Here is a 23450-nt window from a genome sequence, read left to right as displayed (position 1 = left end):
GCCTGGAACAGCCTCCTCTTGCCCTATTCCAGTGAGCAAGTGGCGAATGGGGAGGTAGAGTCACCAGGCCAGGGCCTGGACAATCCCAAACCAGCTATGGGACAGGGGGACGAGTTGTCTCTATACCCTGCCCCTGCTACTCCGTGCCATATCCATCTCCTCGCCATTCCTCAAATATGCCATGCAAGCTATGCCCTCCCCTGGAGGGTCGTTATCCCTGTGAATTGCCACTAAACTGCTGAGGCCTGATTCCAGTCATCTCCCTGGGCGTCCAAGAGTTCCAGTCCCTCATTCCATCTCAGTGCCTGTCTACACCTGTCTTTGTGACTCTGCTGTATCCTTCTACCCTATAATGAGCTCACTGGGAGGTCTCCCCTAGCCCCAGCACTCTCTGCTCTGCCGACAGGCATCCTAGGTGCCTGTCTGGACCTTGGTGCTCAGTCAGACCCTTCCCTGAGTACCTCTACATATCTGTCTGACCCTGCAGCCCTCCTGCCGCAAAGCCTGGGGATCAGGGAAGGCTCCCAGGACGGGAGCTTTGGGGGAGGGGGTGTGCATACGGCAGAAGCCATATTGTCATGGCTTTTGACCTAAGTTCCCCAGCAACAAAAACACCGAGGGGCGATCTGGGACCAAACGCCGACCCCATGTTCCCCCGGCTGCCCTCCAAGTCGGCTCTCTCCAGTCCTAAAAACCCACTCCAGGCTTGACCCCATTCAACGTGAACACTCCTTTTTCGAACAACTGGGCCAGGTAGGGGCTCTTGGGAGGCCAAGCCACCATTTACCGGTGGGGAATTGGGGCACAGAGACCGGAAGCAGTCTTCCCAAGGTCACTGCCCAGGTCCTGGGCATAGGGTCGCAGCAATGTGCAAAGCTGTAGGGTCTCCGCGGTCAGCGAGGTGGGAGCCTTCACTTCACAGATAAGAAAAGCAAGGCGTCGGGAGAAGAAGGGCTCGCTCCGGATCCCGACAGCCTTCATGCCAAAGGGCTAAGTAAGCGCTGGAAGCCCCCTGTCCCGTCGATTCGCCCTCCTCCCTACGGCCTCTGGCCCGACAGCGCACCTTCAAGAGGCGACCCCCAGGGGACAAGAGAACAGACACCACAACCCAGGAGAAACACCCGCGGAAGTAGGTGTCAGGCGCAGAATCGCGCGGAGCCTCGGCGTTCCCTTCTGCGGAATGGGAAAACTCCGGCCCACATTTGGGGAAGGCGCGCGGAACCGGTAGCCCCCCGCAGCCTCACTGACCTGTTCCGAGCAAAGACTCCACGCGGAGACCCGGGGTTCAGGCGCCGCCATAGACTCACGGAGAAGCAGCGAAATCGCGGCCACAGGCCGGGCGCGCCCACCCCGCCGGGCGCTTCCGCCCGCCCACGTGACGCTCCGGGCGGGGCGGGCGGGGCAGGGACATGGCCACGCCCCCTGTCTGACCCCGCCCAGTCAGGGTCCTCGATGGCATTGCCCCGGTGGGTCTGAGTGTCTCCCGTTGCTCTCCCAGCTCCAGGGTCCGCTTCTGTCTCCTGAGGTTCAGGTTCTATTCCCACCCCCACCCGCTGAGTCTCCATCTCTTCCTGAGTCTCCCTGCCTCTTGCTACTCTTCTGGTGACTGCACCCAGAGGGATGAGCCACACATCCCCAGGAGCCCAGACCCCGAGGGCTATTAAGAGGGTATGAAAGATAGGGCGACCAAGGTCTCTGACGACCTCTTCTAGGAAGTCCTTCCCCACCCCATTCTCTGAGGATATCCCGCTTCTCTCCCTGGGCCACGTCCCCCAGAGGCAGGGTGGTGGGGAAGAGTCCTGCCCTGGGAGGGTGCCTAAAGATCCCTTGGCTTGAAGGCTACAGCCTAAGGTCCTGGCACCCAGGCACCTTGGATGGCCTAAAGAACAGGAGATTCTCTACCGTCCTGCAAGCACACACACAGATGAGGGCCCAGGGTTTGGCAGGCATTCCTGGTTCCTGTGTCCAGGGCACCTTTGGGGCCAACCAAGACAGAGACCTTAACTTCTCTTTGCTTCTTTTTCTCCAAATACCCTGTGGAGTCATTTGGAAGAACAGCTCTCACCAGGGTGGGACATGGGAGTTTACTCTGAGATTGGGAGTTATTAATTTGAGCAACGATTACAGGGGTCGGGAACATCTGTGGGCTGTATACACCTGAGAAATCATTTGGTCTGGCCCTGCCAAGGCAATCGCAGGCAGGACTCAAAATTCAATAAATCTAGGAGCTTTTTTCATAGCTAATTTTTAAGTTGATAATTTTATATGGCCTGAGAATGATGCTATAAATATCCAAATGGCCCTTGGCAGAAAAAAGGTTCCTGACCTACTACATGCCAGGCCCAGTACTGAACAACTCCTTTTGTTTCAATCCTCATACCTCTGCTTGAAGGTGAAAATCATCACTGCAGGTTACAGACTAGGAAAGGAGGCTCCAAAAATTTCCATGACTTGCCCAAAATTACAAAGCTAGTATTGGGCAAACCTGGGATTGGAACCCAAGTCTTGGTGAGTTATAGAATCTCCTGCCTACTCCCACTGGACTTTTACTCTGCCCCTCTGGGAAAATCTACTACTGTGTCTTCCTGACAATGCTAAGGTAAGTCATTTCCTGGGAGGGGAGGACAGGGCCAGACCTTGGGGAGAACTTCCTGGCCCCATATTCGTATCCAGTGCAAAAATACTGAAGAGGACAGAGCACAGAGCCCTATTCCCAACCTGATAGCAGTGTTGGGGCCACAGAGAACAAGAGAGGCCCAGGCATTCTTCTAGACCTCAAAGCACTGAGGTAAAACACAGGAACAAGGGGCTGGCATCTGACCACTGGCAAGGGGCTAGGGGCGCCATCCTTTCTGTTAACACAGGCTGGAGGTCTTCAAAATGACCTAGGGAGGGCTCAAATCATAGGGCCTAGTCCCTCTAATGCACTGGAGTCTGATGACCCTCACCTCAACCTCAACCTCCCTCCTCTAGAACATGCTGCCCCAACCTCAGCTCTGAGATTAGGGACTTCTCCACCTCCCTTCCCTAATAACTAGAGAGTATCAGTCCCCCAATCCATAGGTTGGATGCTACGGGGCTAAAGGTCACAAAGTAGAAACCCCCCTCCCCATGGAGTGGAAGGTCACATAGAAAAACCCCACCCTCTGACCCCTGACCCAGGGCCTCTAGCCAGACCTACTCCTCCTCTTAGAGCAGAGAAAGGTAGTCAAATAGCCTGGAGAGAATGGCAGAATGAACACGCAACGAGGACAGGCGGATGAATGAAGAGTGAACTAATGAACAGGCACAAAGGGAATGGAACACACCTTAAACGGAGGAGCTGATAACCCATCCCCTAGCTACACATGGGGAGATTAGGGGATGCCTAAAGGAGAAAAGGTCAGCCGGTCAATGACAAAATTAACTGTAGAACAAGGGGACCCAGAGCAGCAGTAGTGCCCCAGGCAGGTGGGAAGCAGGTACAGCGAAGAGACAGCTGAGGCTGTGGGATGGTTTATTAGGGCTGTATCCAGCCAGGCCACAGCGCAAACCTGGGCCTGAGCCCAACGTCCTCAGGAAGCGCAGGGGGTGTGGGAGGGGAGAAAGCCACCCCCAGGCTCCGCCTCGTCTTGTCTCAGTCCCTGTTGTGGTTCCGCACTCAGGTAAGCGAGGTATCGTCGTCGCTGCCCTCGCCGCCGGCCCCACCCGTGCGCTCCTCACGACTCTCTGCCACCGCGCTCTCATCTATGTTCTCCAGCGAGTCCGCATGCTGCACCGACAGCTCCGACAGTGCCAGGCTGGGCAACGGGCTCTGCTCCGGGTGTAGCCATGGCTTGAAGTGCGGCTGATGCTTCTGCTTCCACTCAGGGTACTTGACGCACGCCTTGTACATCTTCTTCATGGCCTGTGGACCCGCAGCACCCCAAAGTCAGGGGTGAACGGGCGCAGGACTAGGTTCTCGCCACATTCCCTCTTGTGCCCTCTGGCCATTCAGCCCCAAGCTCCTAGCATCCTGAGTTCTTGTCCCAGTTTCATAACTCTGCCCCTCCACCCTAATTCTACCCCCTGACTCTCAGTCCCTATCCCTGACTCCATCCCTTCAGCCTGGAACCCTCTCCACCAGCCTCCATACCCCCAAAGTCCCAAGGCCACTCACCTTGGGAGCCAGGAACTGAGAAGATTTATTCACCACCCACTTGGGTAAGGAGCCTATGAGAGAAGGGAAGGGTAGTAAGGAGAGAAAGGAAGCAGCAGCCTCAGGGACCCAGCCCCCTGCCTCCAGCTTGAGGTTTCCAGGGAGGCCACCTTCTTCCCCATGGGGGTGGAGGATGAGATAAACCCCACAAGACTTCATCATCCTCACTCCCTCTTCCCACCTCAGACCAAGATCCTCATGCTCAGCTCTGTATCTCTGAACCCCTTCCACTGAGCCCCAGAGGGCTACAGGGAAGAAAACCACAGGGTCCTAGGTGACCACAGGCTACACATGGATTGAATTCCTGACCCATTCCTGCTGCCTCCCCTCCACTCACACTGACATTCCTTCTCATATCCAACCCCTCTATGGTGAATAGTCCTGATGCTTAGCCCCTCCTCTGCCTGTACTTCCAAGTCTCCTGTCCCAGAAAGCCTAGCTGCTACATAGGCCTCTTGGTTGAGCACCCCAGCCTGGCCTGATTTGGAAGCCATAGCCCAGCTCTCTACTCTGTCTCATTCCCAAGTGTCTGATCTTCCTTTGACAACCACCACACTCACTTAATGAGATGCCAGGAAACCCAGGGCCTTGGGCACTGAGCCCTCAGTGGAGCTCGGGGCATACCCTGGCAAAGGAGCTCAGGGCTTAGCCATCCTCCAGTCATCCATCCATTCACTCACTCACTCAACATTCACTCAGTGATACCCACCCTGGGCCAGCCCTAGGGACCCAGAGAGGGGACCCAACAGTGTGCCAAGTGCTCTGCTAGAGGGCAATGGGCCCAGAGAGCAGGGAGCCAGTGATTCCTCTGGGTATCAGGGATAGAGGAGGTGGCATCTGAAGCAGCCCTGGAGGAATGAGTAAGGGAGGAGAGGTGTTTCTAGGCTGAGGGACAGGGCTGCCTAGACAAGGAGGCGGGGATGTATAAAAATTCGAGGAGGGACCAGGAAACCTGGGCAGGGGGCTTAGATTCCTGAGGGCAATGGAAAGTCACAGAAGGATTTTAAGCAGAAGAGAGTCATAAGGAAATAAGTGTTTTGGAAAAACCCCTCTGGTAGTTATTTGGACAGACAAGGTGGGTTAGTATGGAGAAAAATGACAGATTCAGAAGCTATTTAAGAGGTAGAATCAATAAAGAATTGGTGACTAGGTTTGGGAGCTGAGAAGGGGGAGCTCGCTTGACTCCAGTTTCTTGGCCCAGGTGACTAGAGGGAAGACTCAGGAGAAGGGACAAGTTAGGAGGGGAGATGGTGAATTCAGCATTGGACACAGTGAGTCTCAGGTCCTAGAAGACATCCTGAGGGACATGTCTAGGCGGCCAGTGGCCATAGGGATCTGGATCTCAGCAGAGAGAGCCATGTGGTCAGCTGGCCACAGAAGCCTTGGGAGTAGCTGAGCCTTCCCAAGGGAAAGAGAACTGAAGCCTGGAAGGTCCAGGCCTCCAGAATGAGCAGAGGATGGGAGCCAGCAAGACAGAGAGCAACCAGTGACCAGGAAGCAAGTCAGAGTACAGGGGTATGAGCACCCAGGAAGAGAGCTCTAAGCTTCGTCCTGGGACACTGGCTACCACCTTGGCCCTTGCTTTTCAAACCACTGTAAAGTCTTAAACCTCGGTCAAATGACGTTTTGGATGACTATGGCCCAAATGCAAAAGGGCTCCTAAAAGAAGCGCTTCTGGATCCCAAGTAGATCAAGTCCCATCCCCTGGGATATAGGGGAGGATCCCATGGTAGGCTACCAGGGCCAAGCCCTCACCTTTGGGGTCCACCTGGGCCAGGTAGGTGATGACGCAGCTCTTGGGCCCCGTGCTCTGGATGAGGTAGCCTGTCTGGATGGACACAGCTCGAACCAAGTCTTTCCGAGGCGGGTATTTCTGAGGATAGAAGGCACAGCGAGGTAAGACTCAGGGTGGGGGCAAAGGAGGTGTCTTTGTGAGTACACACACACACACACACGTTAGTTAGTTCACATCCCCTAGTGTCCACTCCAGGCCAGGCCTGTTGCTGGGGTAAGGAGAAAGGGAGGAGTCAGACTAGGCCATCCTTACCCTTCTTAAGCTCTTAAGCTTTCCCTGTGGCCCTCCGGAAACACCTCAGTCTAGGATCAGGGCTCATGAACACCCACATGGGCATGCACACGCACACCTACACACACACACATTCATCCGTGCCCAGGCCAGCTGTACCTGTCTATCCTGCCTGTCACGGCGATCAAGGCAGCCCAGACTCAAGGAGGGCCAGGGAACCCTGCCCTCACCTCTTGCTTCCCCCTTTCACAGCCAGACCATGCCAGAGCCTAACCAACAGAGTTCAGCCCGTCCCACCCACTCGCCCACAGTCATGGCCCACATTGCTCTCTCCTCATCTGCTGAGAGCCCCAGCAGGGAGACAGGAGCCATTATTCTCACTATATAAGAAGGAAACTGAGGACTAAATGATTCCATGCCTGGCCTGAAGTCATGGTAGCAGCCAGGGTCTTCTCCCTGGGCTCGGCCTGCGGGCCCAGCCCTACCTCGCACCTTCCCCTGCCCACCCAGCAGGGAAGGCAGGTCAACTCACGGGATGTTTGACTGAGTAGTTCATAATGATGTAATCAGTGCCCATGGGGAGCCAGGAGCGAAGGGTGATGACATCACGATTCTTCAGGGGCTTTGGACACCTCCCTGTGGAGGAGGGCAAGGGACAGTTCAGCCAGACCACTGGCCTGCCTGCCAACTGCAAGGAAGGGCATGGCAGAGGCCAGAGACACAGGGGTGCCTAGTTAATTGCCAGCTCCCCCTGAACCAAACAGGTACCCTCCACACCAGACCACAGTCCTAGAACTGGAACTAGGAAAGAGACAGACCACAGCCCTCTCCCCTCCTGTCTCCAGCCATCCCTGCTCCACACAATCTCACACAGCCCTTACCTTGCTGCCCTGGCCTGTTTGTATATGTGAGTATATGGGAAAACAACGGTATTATAGTGATGTGTGTACATGAAAACGTATGACCATGAATATGTGGCATATGGCCATCAGTTGTATACATGTGTACAAATGTATTTGTGTGGAATGTGTATACATGAACATGGGAGTGCATATATGTTTGCGCGTACATGTGTGTGTGTGTCCAACTGTCTGGGAGTGGGCAGGGGTGTCAGGAAGAGTGGCCCTATATCTCAGCACTCAGGTGCCACCACAGGGAAGGAAGATGGGAGGACGAGGCTCAGCTGGAGGCCTGGTGGAGGCCTGTAGGAGGCTGGGGTAGTGTGCTTGGGCCTGCTCACAAGAATAATAGCCCACGTCAGCATTGACTGTCAAGCGAGCGATGTCAAAAGTCTCAATGACGTTGCTGTCCCATTTCTTTCGGTATTCAATGTCGTGTAGGACATCGTAGAGTGTCTCAGCTGGCACATCGCGGCACTCCATCCGGCACTGTAGACAGACAAATGGATTGTCAGGGTCACACAGGGCTCAAATCCTTTGTACTAGGGGCCAGAGGGCAGACTGGCAAAGGGAGGAGGAGGAGGACAGGAGGGAACCGTGACCCCTGAAGCCAACATGGGCTCACCACCTGCCACGAGTCCTGTCCAGCCCTCCCAGAAGCCACCTGTGCCGGGAGACAACAGCCCCTGTATCCAGAGACTATCCGCCCCATCTTAGCTCCCACCAAATCTCCCCATTCATCCCAGTTTCCTCCTCCAGCATGTCTTCCTTAATTATCCTGCCAGATATTCTGGACTCCCATATGCTGAGTCTCAATATCTGTGCCTTCTCCGACCCTTGAACTTCATGGTCAGAGGCTCACAGTTGATCCAACACAGAGTCTGGTATGGATACATGTTAAATGAAATGAATGAATGAACAAACAAATGCCTAAATGAATGATTTCTTTCCTCCATAGTACTTTATCATTTGCCCTCCTTTTTTTTTTTTTTAAATCCAACAAACACCTTTGGATTTCTTTTTATTTATTAGCCTTGTCTTCAAAGAGATTTCCATCTAGGGGACAAATGAGCTAAGGATACCTTTTTTTAAAAAAATGTTTTAATTTATCTTTACTGATGAAAGTATTACAGATGATCCCCTCTACCCTGCCACACCCTGCCCAGGCCCAAGGATACCTTTTAAAAAATTTAACCCTCACAACAACTCTGCCAGACAAGAAATCCAAGGAGGAAATTGAGGCTCAGAGAGATTAAGTAAAGTAAATTGCCCAAGGTCACCCAGCTGGAAAGTAGCAGAGATATGGAATTTAACCCAGATTGCGTCTGGAAATCAAGTAAAAACAGAACCAGTTTTTGTAAGATTTGCACTCAGCAAGATGAAACTCAGTCCATAGCCTTGTTCTGTGATTTTTTTCACCCAAAAGCCCAAACCCCAGGATCAAGTTCCCTCAGCAAATGAACATGTTTTCTTGCATCGTTTAAAAAGATCTCCCAGAACTTGGGGTTCAGACATGCCAAGGGAAGCGCACACATTGCTTTCTATTAAAAAGGGGATACATGCAACCATATGAGGGTGGCATCACATTACCTTCCCCCTAATCTTGGGTTAGGCCTTGAGACACTAACCACATGAGAGGCCACAGGAAGGGCATATCATTACCTATTGAGTATTTTAAGCACCAGTGAACTCATCAAGCCCTAGATATACTTCATTTTACAGAAAATAGAAAGGACAGAGGAACAAGCTAATGTTACCATGAGAAGCTAAGTGTTACCATGAGAATACAACCAGACACAGCCAGAGGATGAGATATTCTGCAGGGTTACTGGTCCAGTCTCTTCTACAGATGTCATAAGGAATTAGGCTAGACTGAGAGACTTATAGGACACAAAAACCAGATGGAAACTGTGGTCCTGGATTGCATACTGGCTTGGACACAACAGCTATAAACACATATTTGGGTCAACTGGAAAAATATGAATATGATCTAAGTATTAGATGTACCGAAAATTTGCTGAATCAAAATGGTGGAGATTGCTGCCTGGAAAAAAAAAAAAGCAGATTACAAAATAGAATGCATGGTATAATCTCATTTGGGGTGGGGGGGGGGGAATATATGCACAGAAAATGCTTAGGAAGCACAATCACTAAGGTGTTAACACTGGTGACCTCCATATGATGGCTTGCTTTCTTTTGCTCTTTGTATTTCTTTTTTTTCCTCCAAATATTTTTATTTATTTATTTATTTATTTATTTATTTATTTATTTTAGAGAGAGGAAGGGCAAGGGAGAGAGTTACAGAGAAACATTGATCAGCTGCCTCCTGCACACCCCCTACTGGGGATTGAGCCACAGCCAGGGCATTTGCCCTGATGAAGTATCAAACCAGCAACCTTTTGGTGCACAAGACAACACCCAACCAACTGAGCCCTACTGGCCAGGGCTGTACTTCTAATTTTCTAAAATGCATCGTACTGCTTCTGCAATAAAATAATTTTTTAAATAAAAAGTTCCCCCCAGAGATACTGAGTAGTATCCTAAGGGCTTTATACACATTACAGCATTTTATTCTAACAGCAACACTCTGAGGTAATTTTAGAATTAAGAAAACTGAAGTTCAAGGACAGCCTCCAGCCTGCAAAGACTTGTGTGAACAAGCCACTCTCCCTCTGTTTACTTTCCTGCTCCATGAGGGGGTGACTAGATCCAGTCACTTAACAACCCCCAGTTCCAGCCCCGTGTGGAACACAGAAGAGTCAGAGATGAATCTAGAGCCTGTCCTTGAAAGGCTTCCAACTGAGAAAGGAGACCTACTTGCAAATGAGGAGGTACCCTAAACTGCCCAGTGGGGGCAGAGAGGAGGTCAGCTCTGAGGTGGGTGAGGAGTCAGGCTTCATGGAGAAGCTCAGTCTGGAAGGTAGGTGTCTGCCAAGTGGCCTTGGCAGAAAGAACAGCCAGGGAACCGGCACAGAGGCAGATGAGAGTGTGGCCTGTAGGAAGTTGAATGAGTTCCATTTGCTACAGTTCCCATGGTGTGATATAGTCTAATACTCAAAAGGTCTCCTTGGAGAAATATGTGATTCTGGGACTGGGTCAGAGTAAGTATAAGATGAGCCTGGAACATCTTACCTTGCAAAAAAGTAAGGACCTACCCACAGAATGCTAGGGACCTTGCCCAGAGAACACAGGAGCTTCCACTGATGGTTTACCAACTCATCAGTGTTTGCCTGAAGCTTTCCCACTTTTAGCACTGAAAGTCCACATCCCAGGAAACCCCCCAGACCTGGGAAAACTAGGAGAGCTGGTCACCTACCACTGGCTAAAGCTGGGAAAACCTGTGTATTAAAATGAATAATGATAGTAACAAATTATACTCCACTGAATAAAATAGGAAACCAAAGTATATATAGGTATGAATAAATAAATAAATTGAATGTTTAATAAGGGTATTTATGTAGTTTCAAAGTACCTTCCCATCAAATACTTATTACAAAGGGAAAATGAGTAACGTCATAGTAGAGAACCCTGGCAGGTCCCACCTTAATCAAGTGATCAAAGTGAACATAATTAGTAATGGTACAAATTACAACTGGGTGCTGCCTGATTGGATGAAATGAAAATAATACAGGCATGCCCTGGCCGGTGTGGCTCGGTTGGGTGTCATCCTGTCCACCAGAAGGTTACTGGTTCAATTCCCAGTAGGGATACATGCCTGGGTTGGGTGTACGGAGGGGTTGTGATAACAGGATGATGCTCTGTAAGTTAAGTCCAACCTGGGAATGCCTCTTCCCTTGGGCCAACCTCAGTGTCCCAGGGCCCAGATGCCCCCACCACTAGGTGCACACTGAGGAGGGGCCCACACTACCCAGACATTGCCCATTCTCCCTAGGGCCTCCTGGACCAGGGTGATTGTGGCTTCAGAAGCAAAGGCCTCCCTCCAGGCAGCAGGCAGTGGGCAGAGCATGCAGAACTCCTACACAGACTGGGCACCTACTGAGTGTAAACTCTGCATAACATTTTATCTTCAAGATACAGATGGAAACTTCAAAGGCTTCCCAGCTCCTGGCAGACTCTTGGGGAGGAAGGCCAGCAGCACTGCCTGGTTGGGAGGAGAGCACTGAGAAGGTAAGAACCCTGGCTGTGGCGGCCCTCCAGGTGAGGAAACTGAGGTCTGGGTGGTGATCTGGAGAACAGAGGGCGTCCATGGGCTGCCTGGCCAACAGTGACTGGCCTGGCTTCCGGCCCAGCTCTTTCCACAGCCCCCAGGAGGCAGTGTGGCTGCGCCAAGACTGGTAAATTACATCTAGCTATGTTCTTGCCTGCAGGGCCGGTGGCCACATCAGCAAGATGTAATTCTAAGAGGTTTTGGGAGGCACAGGTGGGGGTAGGGGTGAGTCATTGGAGAGCATCTGGTGGACGGGCCTGTAACTGGAACTCACATCCACTGGGCCCTGGGCAAGTCAGTCACTTCGGGTGAATACCTGGGAGCTCCCCATGGAATCCAGAACTGAAGGGAAGGAGCCATACTGGACTGCAAAGCCCTTAAAGCCTGGTTACAGCAGGGAGCCTGACATGCAGCCATTTCGCAGCTGAGAAAACTGAGGTCCAGGGTAAATACAGACTGGGACCCCTGCACTCCCCTCTCTCCAGATCTCATGAGGGGGAGAAATGGGATTGACCAAAACTCCTGGGCCCAGCACCACCTCCTAGCACCCTGAGTCCCACAGAGCCATGGTCAGAAAGGACTGGACAATCAAGGAAGGCCATCAGGGGAGACTCCTGCAATCTTTGCATCTGGCAATCCCAGGTTCCAATCCTCTCCTTGGGCACAAGATTTAACTCTTCTAAGTCTCAGTTTCCGCATATGAAAAATGGGGATACTACCCTGGCAAGGTAGTTCATTTAGAGCATTATCCTGATATGCTAAGGTTGCGGGTTTGATTCTTGGTCAGAGCACATACAAGAATCCACCAATGAATGCATAAATAAGTGGAACAACAAATTGATATTTCTCTCTCTCCCTCTCTCTCAAATCAATAAATTGAAAAAAGAAAGAAAAACGGGATACTAATAGTACCTATGGCATGGGGATGTTATGATTACATTAAATGAGGTAATGTATGTAATATGCCTGGCATATAGCAAATATTCAAAAAACAGTAGCTGTTATTACTCCAGCAGGCTTCCTCCAGCCACCATTCACCCTTTTACAGGCCAGGACTAGATAACATTTGCAAGTGCTTCCTTATATTTTGTGCCCTAGGTACCTCTCTTACCTCACTCTGGCCCTGCCCTTCTGTCCATCCATTCACCACTTTCTGGAGTCTGCTGTGTTCCAGGCCTGCAACTGGGCAACTGGGACCCACAAGCGAACCAGACCTGGGCCCTGCCACAAAGGAGCCCCGTCAAGTGGATGGCAGAAAAGACAGGGACACAAAAGCCCAGTAGAGAATAAGCAGTGTTGGGGGATGGGGAGCGAAGGTAAGGAAACTGTGGGAGCAGAAGGTGATGGAGCCTAAAAGGAGAAGGAACTGAACTGCCACAAGCAGAGATCAGGCACTTCAGGCAGAGAAACTGGTGGGTTCAAAGAGGCTTGGAGGCTTAACTAAATTTGTACAGAGTGTCCAAACTGTCTCACTCTCCCCTTTTTCCTCTCTCCCATCCCTTGCCTGTGCTTCTTTGGGAGGCTTCCCATTGCTCAGCATTAGAGAAGGAATCTCCATGGGGGGAGGGAAGTAGTGGGGGGAGGGAAGTGGTAGGGGGAGGAGCAGCAGTATCTCCCAGGACCCAGGAAGATAGCTGACCTGAGATAGGGGAAAAGAAGTCAGGTCACCTCCATGGGGCTGTGGTATGGTCTTGAGGGCCAAAGGCCAGGGCAGTAACAAGCAAACTGAGACACAGACAGGTGAACCCAAGTTGGCCCTCACCCCAAAACCTCACACAGCAGGTCTTCGATATCCTTGCCCACGGGATATGTGGGGCATACCAATTATCCCAAAGTCCCAGGGGCCCAGGAGATGATCTCTTCCACCACTACTCTTCAGGTTACCACTGGGGAAACTGAGGCCCAGAGAAGGATAAGGGACCCATTTGGGTTCTATCCCTCAGGCTGTGCTGACTTCTCACCATGTTGCATTTTAGAAGTTCTGTAAAAGGAGTAACTGTTAAGCAAATCGCCCTTTCCCAATAGAACCATATTAAATCAGAGAAAGTACTCCTAGGCACTAAGTATCAAACTGATAATAACCCCAAACAATAGCCACAACCTCCATAACCATTACCATGTGCTAAAATCACTAATTTATTATCCCACAAAGGAGATAGCAGCACCTGGACGGTGGACCCCACAGGGGCTAAAATTTAGGTCAAACCACCTCTGCCAATAGTCAAGGACACCCAACTGCATCCTGTGCAGAAATTGTCTCTTACCCTCCCAACACCCTGACTGGTATCATCATTCCCATTTATAGATACAGAAAGTGAGGCCTAGAGAGTTATAATGATTGACCAAGGCCACATGGCTAAACAGTGGTGAAGCAGAGAACCAGAGCCTGGTGTGCCTGACCCCAAAGTGTCAGGACACTCCGCTACTTTTATCAAGGAGGCAAACTGGCCCAGCTAAAACAAACATGCTGGCAACTGGAAACTGTCTTGGTTAATCGATGGTTAGTATGCAGCACTCATTGTATTCAGAGGACTTGCTGACCAGGGAGGCAAAGTTCAGAGGTTTTTTCCTCTGAACAAAGTCACTGACTCAATCCTCAGATCTCACTGGACTCAAAGGCAGGGCCACACTTTCCCAAAATCCAGCACTGGGGCTCTGTACCTGGAAGTCCCCTGGGAGAACCTTTGGGTCATGGCATTGTCCCACCAGACCCAGCCAGGCCCCACAGCCTTACAGTTTACTCAGCAGTTCCAGGGGCTGTCTGGGTCGGACAGGCCTCTGTCCTGCCACATCCTACTTGTGTGGCTTTGGCTTGGGCAAAGGACTTCAGCTCTGAGTCCCAGTATCTTCATCTGTCAAACAAGGATAACCCTCCCCTCAGTGTGGAGCTGTGAGGATTAAATGAGACTTGTACATAAAGGCTCAGCAGCTTTCCCTGACTTCTCAGGCCCTGCCCAGGGGAGCACCTTCCTGCTAGTCCCCAAAGGGCAAGCAAGATATACAGGGACAAGGAACAACATTTAGAACAACAAAAATGCCCTACATCGCTCCACAGGGTAAATGGACAGGGAGGGGGCGGGTGGCCCTCTTACACCAGGACCCTGCACAAATGCCCCCAGACACACACACCACTCTCACAAACCACAGCCAGATATTGCCCTCCTCATGTCAGACCAGGCGCTGAGAGATGTGATCCCTCCTCCCTGACTGCTTGGGGCTCTCCTCCTGGGACCCCACTCACCAATTACCCCGGTTTGCTGGCTTCGGGGCCCTCCACTCTGCCCCTCCCAAAGCCCACAGGGCCTGCACTGAGACAAGCTAGAGCCCCTCCCCTTGCCCCTAGAAGTGAGACTCCTAAGACCTTCCTCCATGCCCCCCCAAATCTCAAAAGCAGCACAAGGACACTGACACAAGGGGTCAGGGGAAGCAGAGTGGGTGGGGCAGGAGGAGAGAGGTCTGATTGGTCCTCCCAGGACCTCCCTTGGCTGGCTCCTTTCCTATTTTGTCTTCAAACTTCAGCCTGGCTGACCCCTGTCCCTAAATTCTTCAAGTTGGGCTGGGGCCTACCCCTCAAGCCCCCAGTGCCTCCCTCCAACAGCATGCACTGCAATGCACTGATCTGTCTGCAATGCCGTGGCCCCTTGCTCACCCTGGCGTCCCTTGGGCCTGGCACAGCTTAGTAAAGGCCTGTTGCCTGAACAGCAGCATGGACAGGTGAGCCAACAAAGAGGCTGTGCCTGTGGGAGCTTCTCTCGACTAAATTTTGGGGGCCGTGGCTGGGTGGCCCTCAGCGCTTCTGTGGAATTCAGAAGGAAGAGTCATCATGACTCTTGGATGCCTATAAAAATCTCTATGGCACTTGAAGCTGATTATACTTCTGCCATCGTCTTCCTAAAATGGAGAGGAGGGGTAAAGCATGTCAGAGATGGGGACGGCAGAGATTCTGGGACTTCACTGCAAGGTCTTTAATAGTTCTGATAGTTATAGAAAAGTAAATTAAAATCGTACTGAGGTAACAGTTTATACTAAGTAAATTAGCAAAAATATATAAAATACCCACTGCTTGTGAGGATATGGTAAAACTGGTATGGTGAGTGGCAGCAAACATGGGTTTCACTGTTCTGAAAAGCAATCTGACAAATATTTTTCCAGTTTTTAATCCTCACTTGAGGATATGCTTTTCATTTATTCTAGAGAGAGAGGAAGGAAGGGAAGGGGGGAGAGAGAGAGACATCTGTGAGAGAGAAACCTCGATCTGTTGCCTCCTATACATGTCCCGACTGGGGACTGAACCCACAACCTGGGTATGTCCCCTGACCTGGGATCAAACCCATGACCCTTCGGTGTACAGGACAATGCCCTAACCAACTGAGCCACATTGGCCAGGGCTGGCAAATATTTTTAAAATCATAAAAATGTATCTTTCAGTTTAGTTCCTGAGACTCAGGACCAGAAATTTACACTCAGGGGGAAAAATACAAAATAAGAAAAAAGTTCTGTTACAATATTCCTGACTATATTATTGCATTTGTAATTAGCAAAATATATTGGAGAACAACCTGGACTACCACCGACAGCATGACCCAGTTGGGTTAAGAATGACATATCACCTTGATAATTACTGCCAGCTACAGAGGACTATGGGTTCCCCCAGGGCAGGGGCAGGGGCAGGGGCAGGGGCAGGGGCAGGGGCAGGGGCAGGGGCAGGGGCAGGGGCAGGGGCAGGGGCAGAGCCGGCTCTGAACACTCAAAACCCAGAACAGGCCTGGCAGGGAGCAGCTGCTGGAAATGTTCATGATTAACAGTCCTGTAGCAATGTGAGATGCTCCCACAGAGGCAATGTTAAGTGAACAGAGAAGGACATAAACTTCTACCTGTGCCGTACACCAAACCAGCAGTTTTCAACCTTTTTCATCTCATGGCCACATAAACTAACTACTAAAAAATTCTGTGGCACACCAAAAAAATGTATTTTGCCAACGTGACAAAAAATAGGTATAATTTTGATTCATTCACCCCAGAGGGCTATTGTTGTGTTGGCTGTTGTCATTTTTTTATTTGACAAGCTAAGGGAAAAGAGGTCAGTGCCCCTGACTAAATAGTCAGGTAGTGCATGTTTTAAAAATTCTTGCGGCACAGCAGTTGAAAATCGCTGGTCTAAACTATGCATAAATTATCTAAACCCTTGAATGAGAGCTTGAAGGAACCAAGAAGTTTTTTGCAGGAATTGAGGCTGTAGGTAACTTATTTTTCATTGTTGGATTCTTGTTACTGTTGATATAGTTTATACAAGATATAGAAACTATGCCCTAGCCAGTTTGCTCAGTGGTTAGAGGGTCGGCCTGCAGACTGAAGGGTCCTGGGTTAAATTCAGACCAAGGGCACGTACCTCGGTTGCAGGCTTGATCCCCGACCCAGGGCACATGCGGGAGGCAACCAATGGATGTCTCTCTCTCACATCGATGTTTCTCTCTCTCTCTCTCGCCCTTCCACTCTCTCTGAAAAGCAATGGAAAAAATATCCTTGGGTGAGGATTAAAAAAAAAAGATATAGAAACTACATATATTTTTTCTAAGTTAAGAGCGTTGTCCAGAATCCCAAGGTCCTTGTTCCCTGGACATGGAAGCAGGGACTCAGCTGAGATGGGGCCTGAGGCTGCGTATGCTGATGCTGAGTTACCTTGGAAATGCCCCACGTCATATGGCCGTGCTGGGAGCGGAGCCAGATCAGACTCAGGGCCCTTCCACCCTCAGGTTGGGGCATAGGCATGACAACCCTGGGCAGTCAGGGCAGGGACAGAGGGAAGCTGAGGAGGAAGGTACAAGGAGGGGCACCTAAGCGGAATCCTAAGGGATGAACAGAAAGTAGATGGCACCCAGATGTAAGGAGAGGGAAGAGGTTCCTGGCAGAGGTGCTGGCATGAGCCTGGGGACTGGAAATGGACCAGGAGGGCTGGGGAAAGGAGAGGGCTCATGCAGTTCCATGAGGTAACCCGAGTGAACAAGGATGGAGGCAGAGGAAATGGAGCTGTCCCTTGGGTACCTCAGACTGTTCATCCATTCATCCATCCAGCAAATGTGCATGGTCTGCCAGCTCTGTGCCATGTTCTGTGCTAGGGGCTTTGCAGATTCACCTAATCCTATCCTCTCACTTACCTAGGGGGAAGATCATGCCCATTTGTAAATGGTGACTCAGAAAGGTGAAGAGGAGGAACTAACCTGGAACCCACTGTGACCCAAAGTCCAGCTCCCCAAGGCTGTTCCCCCAAAACCAGGCTCTGCTCTGTGGAGAACCCAAGGGATCCCAGGTGGGCCAGCACCTGGCCAGGGGAAGACTGTCCCTGGGGGATCCACACCAGGGGCTGTGGCTGTTGCAGCTGGCTGTGCCTGCAGTGAGGGGCACAGGAAGGACACAGAGAGCACCTGTGATGTGGTACGCCCAATGCAGGGTCTCCTTCCCCCACCTCCAGGCTCAGTATTCCCACCTGCAAAATGACTAGAGGAGTCCTGTGGCCCTCTCTTCTGAAGGGAAGGGGATCCAAAACCAGATACTCCCAACCCATCTTTTCCCCAAAAGTGGGGCCCCTCTGAGACTGTGGAGGAAAGTGGAGGTGCTGTTCACCTCCACTAGACAGAGCTCCCTGAGTCTGCTCAGGCAGACCAAGCTAGGCCCTCTGCTGCTCTCCAGCCAGGGCTAAATGACTCATGGCTCATGGCTGCTCACCTCCTTCTTCCTCCCTCCCCCCAGTCTCCAGCAGCCTCCCTGGACACACCACTCCCCCCCCCCCCCCCCCCCCCCCCCCGCGCGCCAGTTCTGCAGCAGTGAGAAACATCCTACTGACATCTCAGAAGCTGACCTCCTGGTCTGGAGCTCCTGCCACTCTGCTCCAGCTCTTGGGTGGGGGGGGGGGGGGGGACAGAAGAGGGAGAGCTGAGAAGCAGAAGCAGAGAGTGGGTGGGCCTGGAAGAAAAGGGAGGGGGTGGCAGGAGACCAGTGTGACCAGACAGAGCCAGGCCTGACACACAGACATCAAAACAAAGACAAATTGGATAACCACCCCCCCACCCCACCCCCGGGCTTCAGGGACCACCAGTGGCCTAATGCCCCCAAAGCTCTCTAATAAACTCCAGACTGCATCTTCAACAGCCTCCTGGGCATCACTCCCTGGGCAGCCCACAGGCCTCTCATACGCACCATGTCCACCACTGTTGTTTTTCTACCCCAATGCCCACTTCCCTCTGTTCCCCCCCTGTGCCTGGAACCCAGGCAAGGCTCTGACTCTAGCTCACTGCCATCCCTGGGACTCCACTCAGCCAGGACCTTCCCAACAGCTCCTCTTCACCAATCCTAGGCAGGCCTCACCATCCTTGCTTGGAGTACTGCAGCCACATCCTCATCTCCCGGCTTCCAGGACAATCTGTCCCCTGCAGCCAGGGAGCTTTCTGAAACCCAGAGCTAATGATGAGACTGTGCTGCCTTTCTCTGCCTTCAGCAAATGCTAACTCCAAACGTCCTCCTCACTCTGGTTCTGCCTCCACTCCCTCCTCACCTTCAGCCCATCCCTCTTCCTCCCTGAGGGACCTTCTCAGCTTGGTGCCTGACTCCTTCTTGCCCCCCAACTCCCTCCCCAGACACTGCCCCTCCCCACCATGCTGTCAGCCGCTGGCCTCCCTCAGCCTGAGTTCTCACAAAGGGCTGTCACTGTCTCCATCAGTCTCCCACTAGGACTTGAGAGCAGGGCCTGGGTCTGATCCATCTCCAGTTCCCAGCAGCAGCACAGTAGCTGACAGAGTAAGTGGGAGGCACGAGAAGTTTGTTGAATGAACAAACAACTGGGACAGAAAAAAAATGGAGGAAAAGAGACAAGTAGCGACATTAAGGCAGAGGCAGTAATCATCAGAGACAGGAATAGGAAACACACCCTAAGGGAAGACTCTGAGCTCCACAGATAAGCCCAGAGGCCAGGCCAGCAGGCTGGATGGAGGCAGGGAGGGAAGACCATGGCAGAGCCAGAGCTGAGCTGAGCAGGGGGCAGGAACCACCAGGAGACAGCTGAGGCGACATAAATGGATCAGAGACAACTCTGCTGCAGTGAGGGGGTGTGACTCACACACACAGAATAACACCAAACACACAAACACGCACACAGTTTCACACTCAGAGGCACACACACACCACCCTAGAGGTGCACCCGCATGCATTCAACAAGGACACGCAGTCACCCACAATCCAGCTCCATGCAGAAGGCCCATACATAGGAGGCCAGACAACCCCCATCACATTATCCTGTCCTCATAACACACAACCATCTGGTATCTTATTTACTTATTTGCTTGCTTCTATTTTGCTTACCTCCCCCTCAGGATGTAAACCCATGACAACAGGGCCTAATCTATCTGGTTTGCCACTAAATTCCTGGATATAACACAATACTTGGCATATCGTATGTGCTCACTAAATATGTGTTGAATGACTGAATGTTGGAGACACACAAGGGAACACCATCCCCTCTGGCTGTCAGGCCTGTGCCTCAGGAGTCATCACCTCCCTGGTCCAGTACCAGATCCCAGGCAATCTGAAAGGGTCCAAAGACAGAAAGGGGCTCTGGGAGATGGTAGAGGGGAATCTCAGGGAGCCAGGAGAAGATGCAGGTCGTGCCATGAAAGAATGAGATTAAATGGCCTGGGCACTGCATGGGTACTCACTCCCCCACTTCCCCTGGGTGGGGAGGTTGGGGTGTAGATGTGCGGGCATTGTTCACCTGCCCCAGGACATAGAGATTCTAGAAACAAAGGAGGTAGCAAGTACCTGCCTCCAGGGAGCCCAGGCTGAGAGGCAGGGAAGCAAGTTAGGCTAGAGCCCCAGGGAACTTCTCCAGCTGCCCTGTGGTACCTGCCCCAGGCCATCTTTAACGACAGGTAAGAGGAGCCTGCATTTGGCGTGGGACCCACCACTAAATTCTAGGCCTACGACTTTCTTCCACTGCCTGTGTTTCTGAAGTCCCAGGGGCCTGCCCAAGCACGCCAGAGATAAGGGAACACACTTCAGGCCTGACACCTGGTCTGAGCATTTTCCTCCCACTTGTTGCTGGAGCATGCTCATCTGCCTAGGTCCGGGGTCATGGCTGGAATAGGGTTTCTATCCCTGTCTGTCTCGGTGGCAACCTGGCACCAAGGCCTGCGGCCACTGGTCCCTCAGGAACAGGCTAGCATGGCCTAGGGAGGCCCCAGATCCCTGAAGAATGCCAGGTGTGTGGGGTCTTGGCGCCTGGGCCCTGGTTCCAGGTGGCCCAGCCAGGCGTGGGGACGCAGGGAAAGAAATAAAACCCATCTGTCTCCAGGACTCCCTCCTTTCTCTCATCTCCTGAAACTTTAAAGACTCTTGACTGGAAACTGAGCTGGGGCTCGTTAAAGTTTAAAAGCCAAGCCTGGGGAGCTGGGCGTGGAGGGCACAGAGCCAAGCCTAGGGGCTGGGGGCTCTTCTAGCTCCAGGGGGACGCTAACTGGAGGCACCCACCCCACTCCCACCCCACTCCCACTCACAGGTTCCTTGTCCTCAGGGCAGGCACCAAGGGAGCTGCACATCCATATTTCAACCTGAATAATTTGTATATTGCAAAGTGTTATCCTATAATCACCATGTCCCATCCACTACCCCTCCTAACTCTCTCTCTGGGTACAATCCCTTGCTCCATTCCTCACAGCTCCTCCTTTACTGCAGGCTTCAGTACTTCTGTTCAGACAATATAGTAAAAGTTTCCTCCTACCACCCGCATTATCTAAAACCCTCCTGGCACCTCAAGACCTCCAGGGCCCAAGTCCTAGGGCCTTAGTCTAGCTCTCTAAACACTTTCAGCCCCCGAGTCCCAAGCCCCACACTGAACACCTGCAGTTCTCCTAATGCACTGCCCTCTTTCCTGCCTCCCGGCCTTTCCACAGCTGTTCCTCTGCATGGACAGCTCCCAACACTATCAAACTTGTACGCCTCATTCTCCACCCAGTTCAAGAGGGATCACCTGAGCATTCCTCCTCTATGAAGCCTTCCCTGGCCTCCAAGGCAGGTTCAGAGCCCCGCTCTGGGTCTCCATAGCTCCTGTAACAAGTGTCTGTCTTAGCACCCAAACTGGGAGTTCCTTGAGTACAGGGCTCAAGTTTAATTCCCGTCAGTCCCCAACCTCCAGCACAGGGCCAGGCAGAGAAGCTATCAATGAACATCCACTAAATGTATAAGCGAATGAATTAAGTGCCTGAAAGAGGCAGGGCAGCATTACCACCCACATTTGACAGATGAGGAAGCTAAAGCCCAGGCAGGAGCAGCAACCTGCCTATGGCCATGTGGCCAGGACTCTGGATCCTGTTCTCTCTCACCTATAGCCTCAGGCCAACCCAGGCACCTCCTCCAGGAAGCATTCCCTAAAACCTCCAGCCACTTCTGACCTTTTGCTTCTCTGAGCTCCCCCATTGGCAAGGGGGCTATCTGCCCTTACTCTGTGTCCAGACCCCTCTACCATGGCCTAAGACCAGGAAAGCCTCTACAAACCACCTGCTCAGCAATTTCCTGTAGAAATGGGGAAACTGAGCCCCAGAGGGGACAAAGGCCCACCCTGCACCTGAACTCACCCAGTCCAAAGCCCTAAAACCAGATTAATTTCTGCCCCTGCCAGCACAGATAAGAAAACCAACTCAAAAAGGTGAAGTGACCCCCGAGGTCACACAGCAAGGACTGGGCTTTTGCCCAGCTGGGTCCCCTCCAGGGTGCCCTTCCACAGTGAAACAGCACAGCAAGACCCAAGTCAGCAGAGAGAGGAAAGTTATGAGCCATGGGGTCCTGGAGACAGAAGGGCCCAAGGGAGCAGAGAGATCTCAGCCTTAGAGGTCTTAGCCTTGAACCCAAGGACCTGTGTTCTGATCCTGTTTCAGCCACTTTCTGTTTGGCCTTAAACAAGTAAATCACTGCTCTGAGTCTCAGTTTCTACATCTGTTCCATGGGCTTAATAGGACTCATGCCACAGGACAGTTGTGAAGACACGGTAGAAAGACAAAACACCTGCCCCTGCCCTTGTCCCCACCTTCCCCATGGCCTTCTGAGTCCCTCAGACTGTTAAGAGTGAAAAGGGCCCTTGGAGATCCCTGGGATGATTCCTTGATCCCTCGTTTTAAAGGGGGAGAGAATGAGGTGCTGAGAGGGGACAGGCCTGAGCACTGGCTTGAGAGCTTGGAACCCAGGGCGGGGTGGGGGGTTGGGGACTGTGGTGTGGAAGGAGGAGACAGTGAGATAGGGCAGTGAGGGGCCACTGGAGCTTTCCCCAAAGGGGAAGGGGAGAAGCCATAGGACAGGAAGTCAGAGAAGACAGTTCCTCACGGCCACTGCCCAGCTTCCTGTGGTAACAGGAAGCTCAGGTTCTCAGCAACTCTCCCCCAAGAGGTCTCCCACCCCTACTCCAGCCACCAAGCCCCTCAAGGCCACTTTGCATGGGCCCACTCCTGCTTCTGTGGTTTGCCTGTGAACATCTGCCCCATGAGTAGACAGAGGTCACCTGGAATTGTCAATCCTTTCTCCACCTAGGTCTGGAAACCTCTGACGACACAAGCCAGGTCTCTTCCTCTGCCTCTCACATGGTTAGCCAAGCACCAGGCCAGGCACACAGCAGCATCGAAGAACCTAAGCACACGAGCATCCAGGGCAGGGTGGGCAGGCCATGTCATCTTCTGCTTTCTGTCCCCTGTTCCTCATCCTGTTCCCATGGGCCCCAGCACAAACAAGCAATGAGTTCAGAGGTTCTTGGAGCCAAGAACGCTCCATCACACAGATAGAGAAACAGCTCAGAGAGGAGCAGGGATGTGCTCACTGTCACACACACAGAAGAGGACACCATAGCCAGGAAGACCCCAGCCTCTTGCCCAGCTGGCCCTGCTTGAATAACTGACAGACCTTCTGGGTTCCCACTTCTCACATCACTACAGGAGTCACAGGGAAGCCTAGCCTGGACACAGAGAGACCTGGGTTCAGGTTCCAAGCTGCCCCCTGCCTTGGACCAGGATGCATGTTCAGCATCTGCCTCTGGGACAGGGCCTGGCCTCTCAGGAGGTGGTGTCTGCCTCTTCTCCAGTGCCCAGAGCATAATGCAGGCCTGAGGCCAGGCTGGGCTGGAGGCCAGGAGGGAGGGAAAGAGTGGAGGTG

At 52.2% G+C, this 23450-nt stretch overlaps 2 protein-coding genes across 6 annotated transcripts in view; both read right to left on the bottom strand.

Annotated features, from left to right (window-relative positions):
- Positions 1–1359, bottom strand: part of ARAP1 (ArfGAP with RhoGAP domain, ankyrin repeat and PH domain 1) — a 61380-nt gene extending 60021 nt beyond the window's left edge. For both annotated transcript variants that reach the window (XM_081152649.1, XM_081152650.1), the window contains exon 1: positions 1249–1359. The gene's annotated coding sequence lies outside the window, so the exon portion shown is untranslated. The remainder of the gene's footprint in view (positions 1–1248) is intronic.
- Positions 1360–3479: 2120 nt separating this feature from the next.
- Positions 3480–23450, bottom strand: part of STARD10 (StAR related lipid transfer domain containing 10) — a 36112-nt gene continuing 16141 nt past the window's right edge. For all 4 annotated transcript variants that reach the window (XM_081152752.1, XM_081152749.1, XM_081152751.1 and 1 more), the window contains exons 3-7: positions 7444–7591; positions 6736–6839; positions 5933–6050; positions 4139–4191; positions 3480–3886 (exon numbers count right to left, since the gene is read on the bottom strand). In XM_081152752.1, the coding sequence (XP_081008878.1) occupies positions 3641–3886; positions 4139–4191; positions 5933–6050; positions 6736–6839; positions 7444–7591 (669 nt within the window). In that variant the 3' untranslated portion in view covers positions 3480–3640. The remainder of the gene's footprint in view (positions 3887–4138; positions 4192–5932; positions 6051–6735; positions 6840–7443; positions 7592–23450) is intronic.

This window comes from Miniopterus schreibersii (genome assembly GCF_964146895.1).
Source record: "Miniopterus schreibersii genome assembly, chromosome: 12".
NCBI classification, from domain to species: domain Eukaryota; kingdom Metazoa; phylum Chordata; class Mammalia; order Chiroptera; family Miniopteridae; genus Miniopterus; species Miniopterus schreibersii.
The sequence above is the reverse complement of the archived record's forward strand: the minus strand, read 5'-3'. Positions and strand labels throughout refer to the sequence as shown.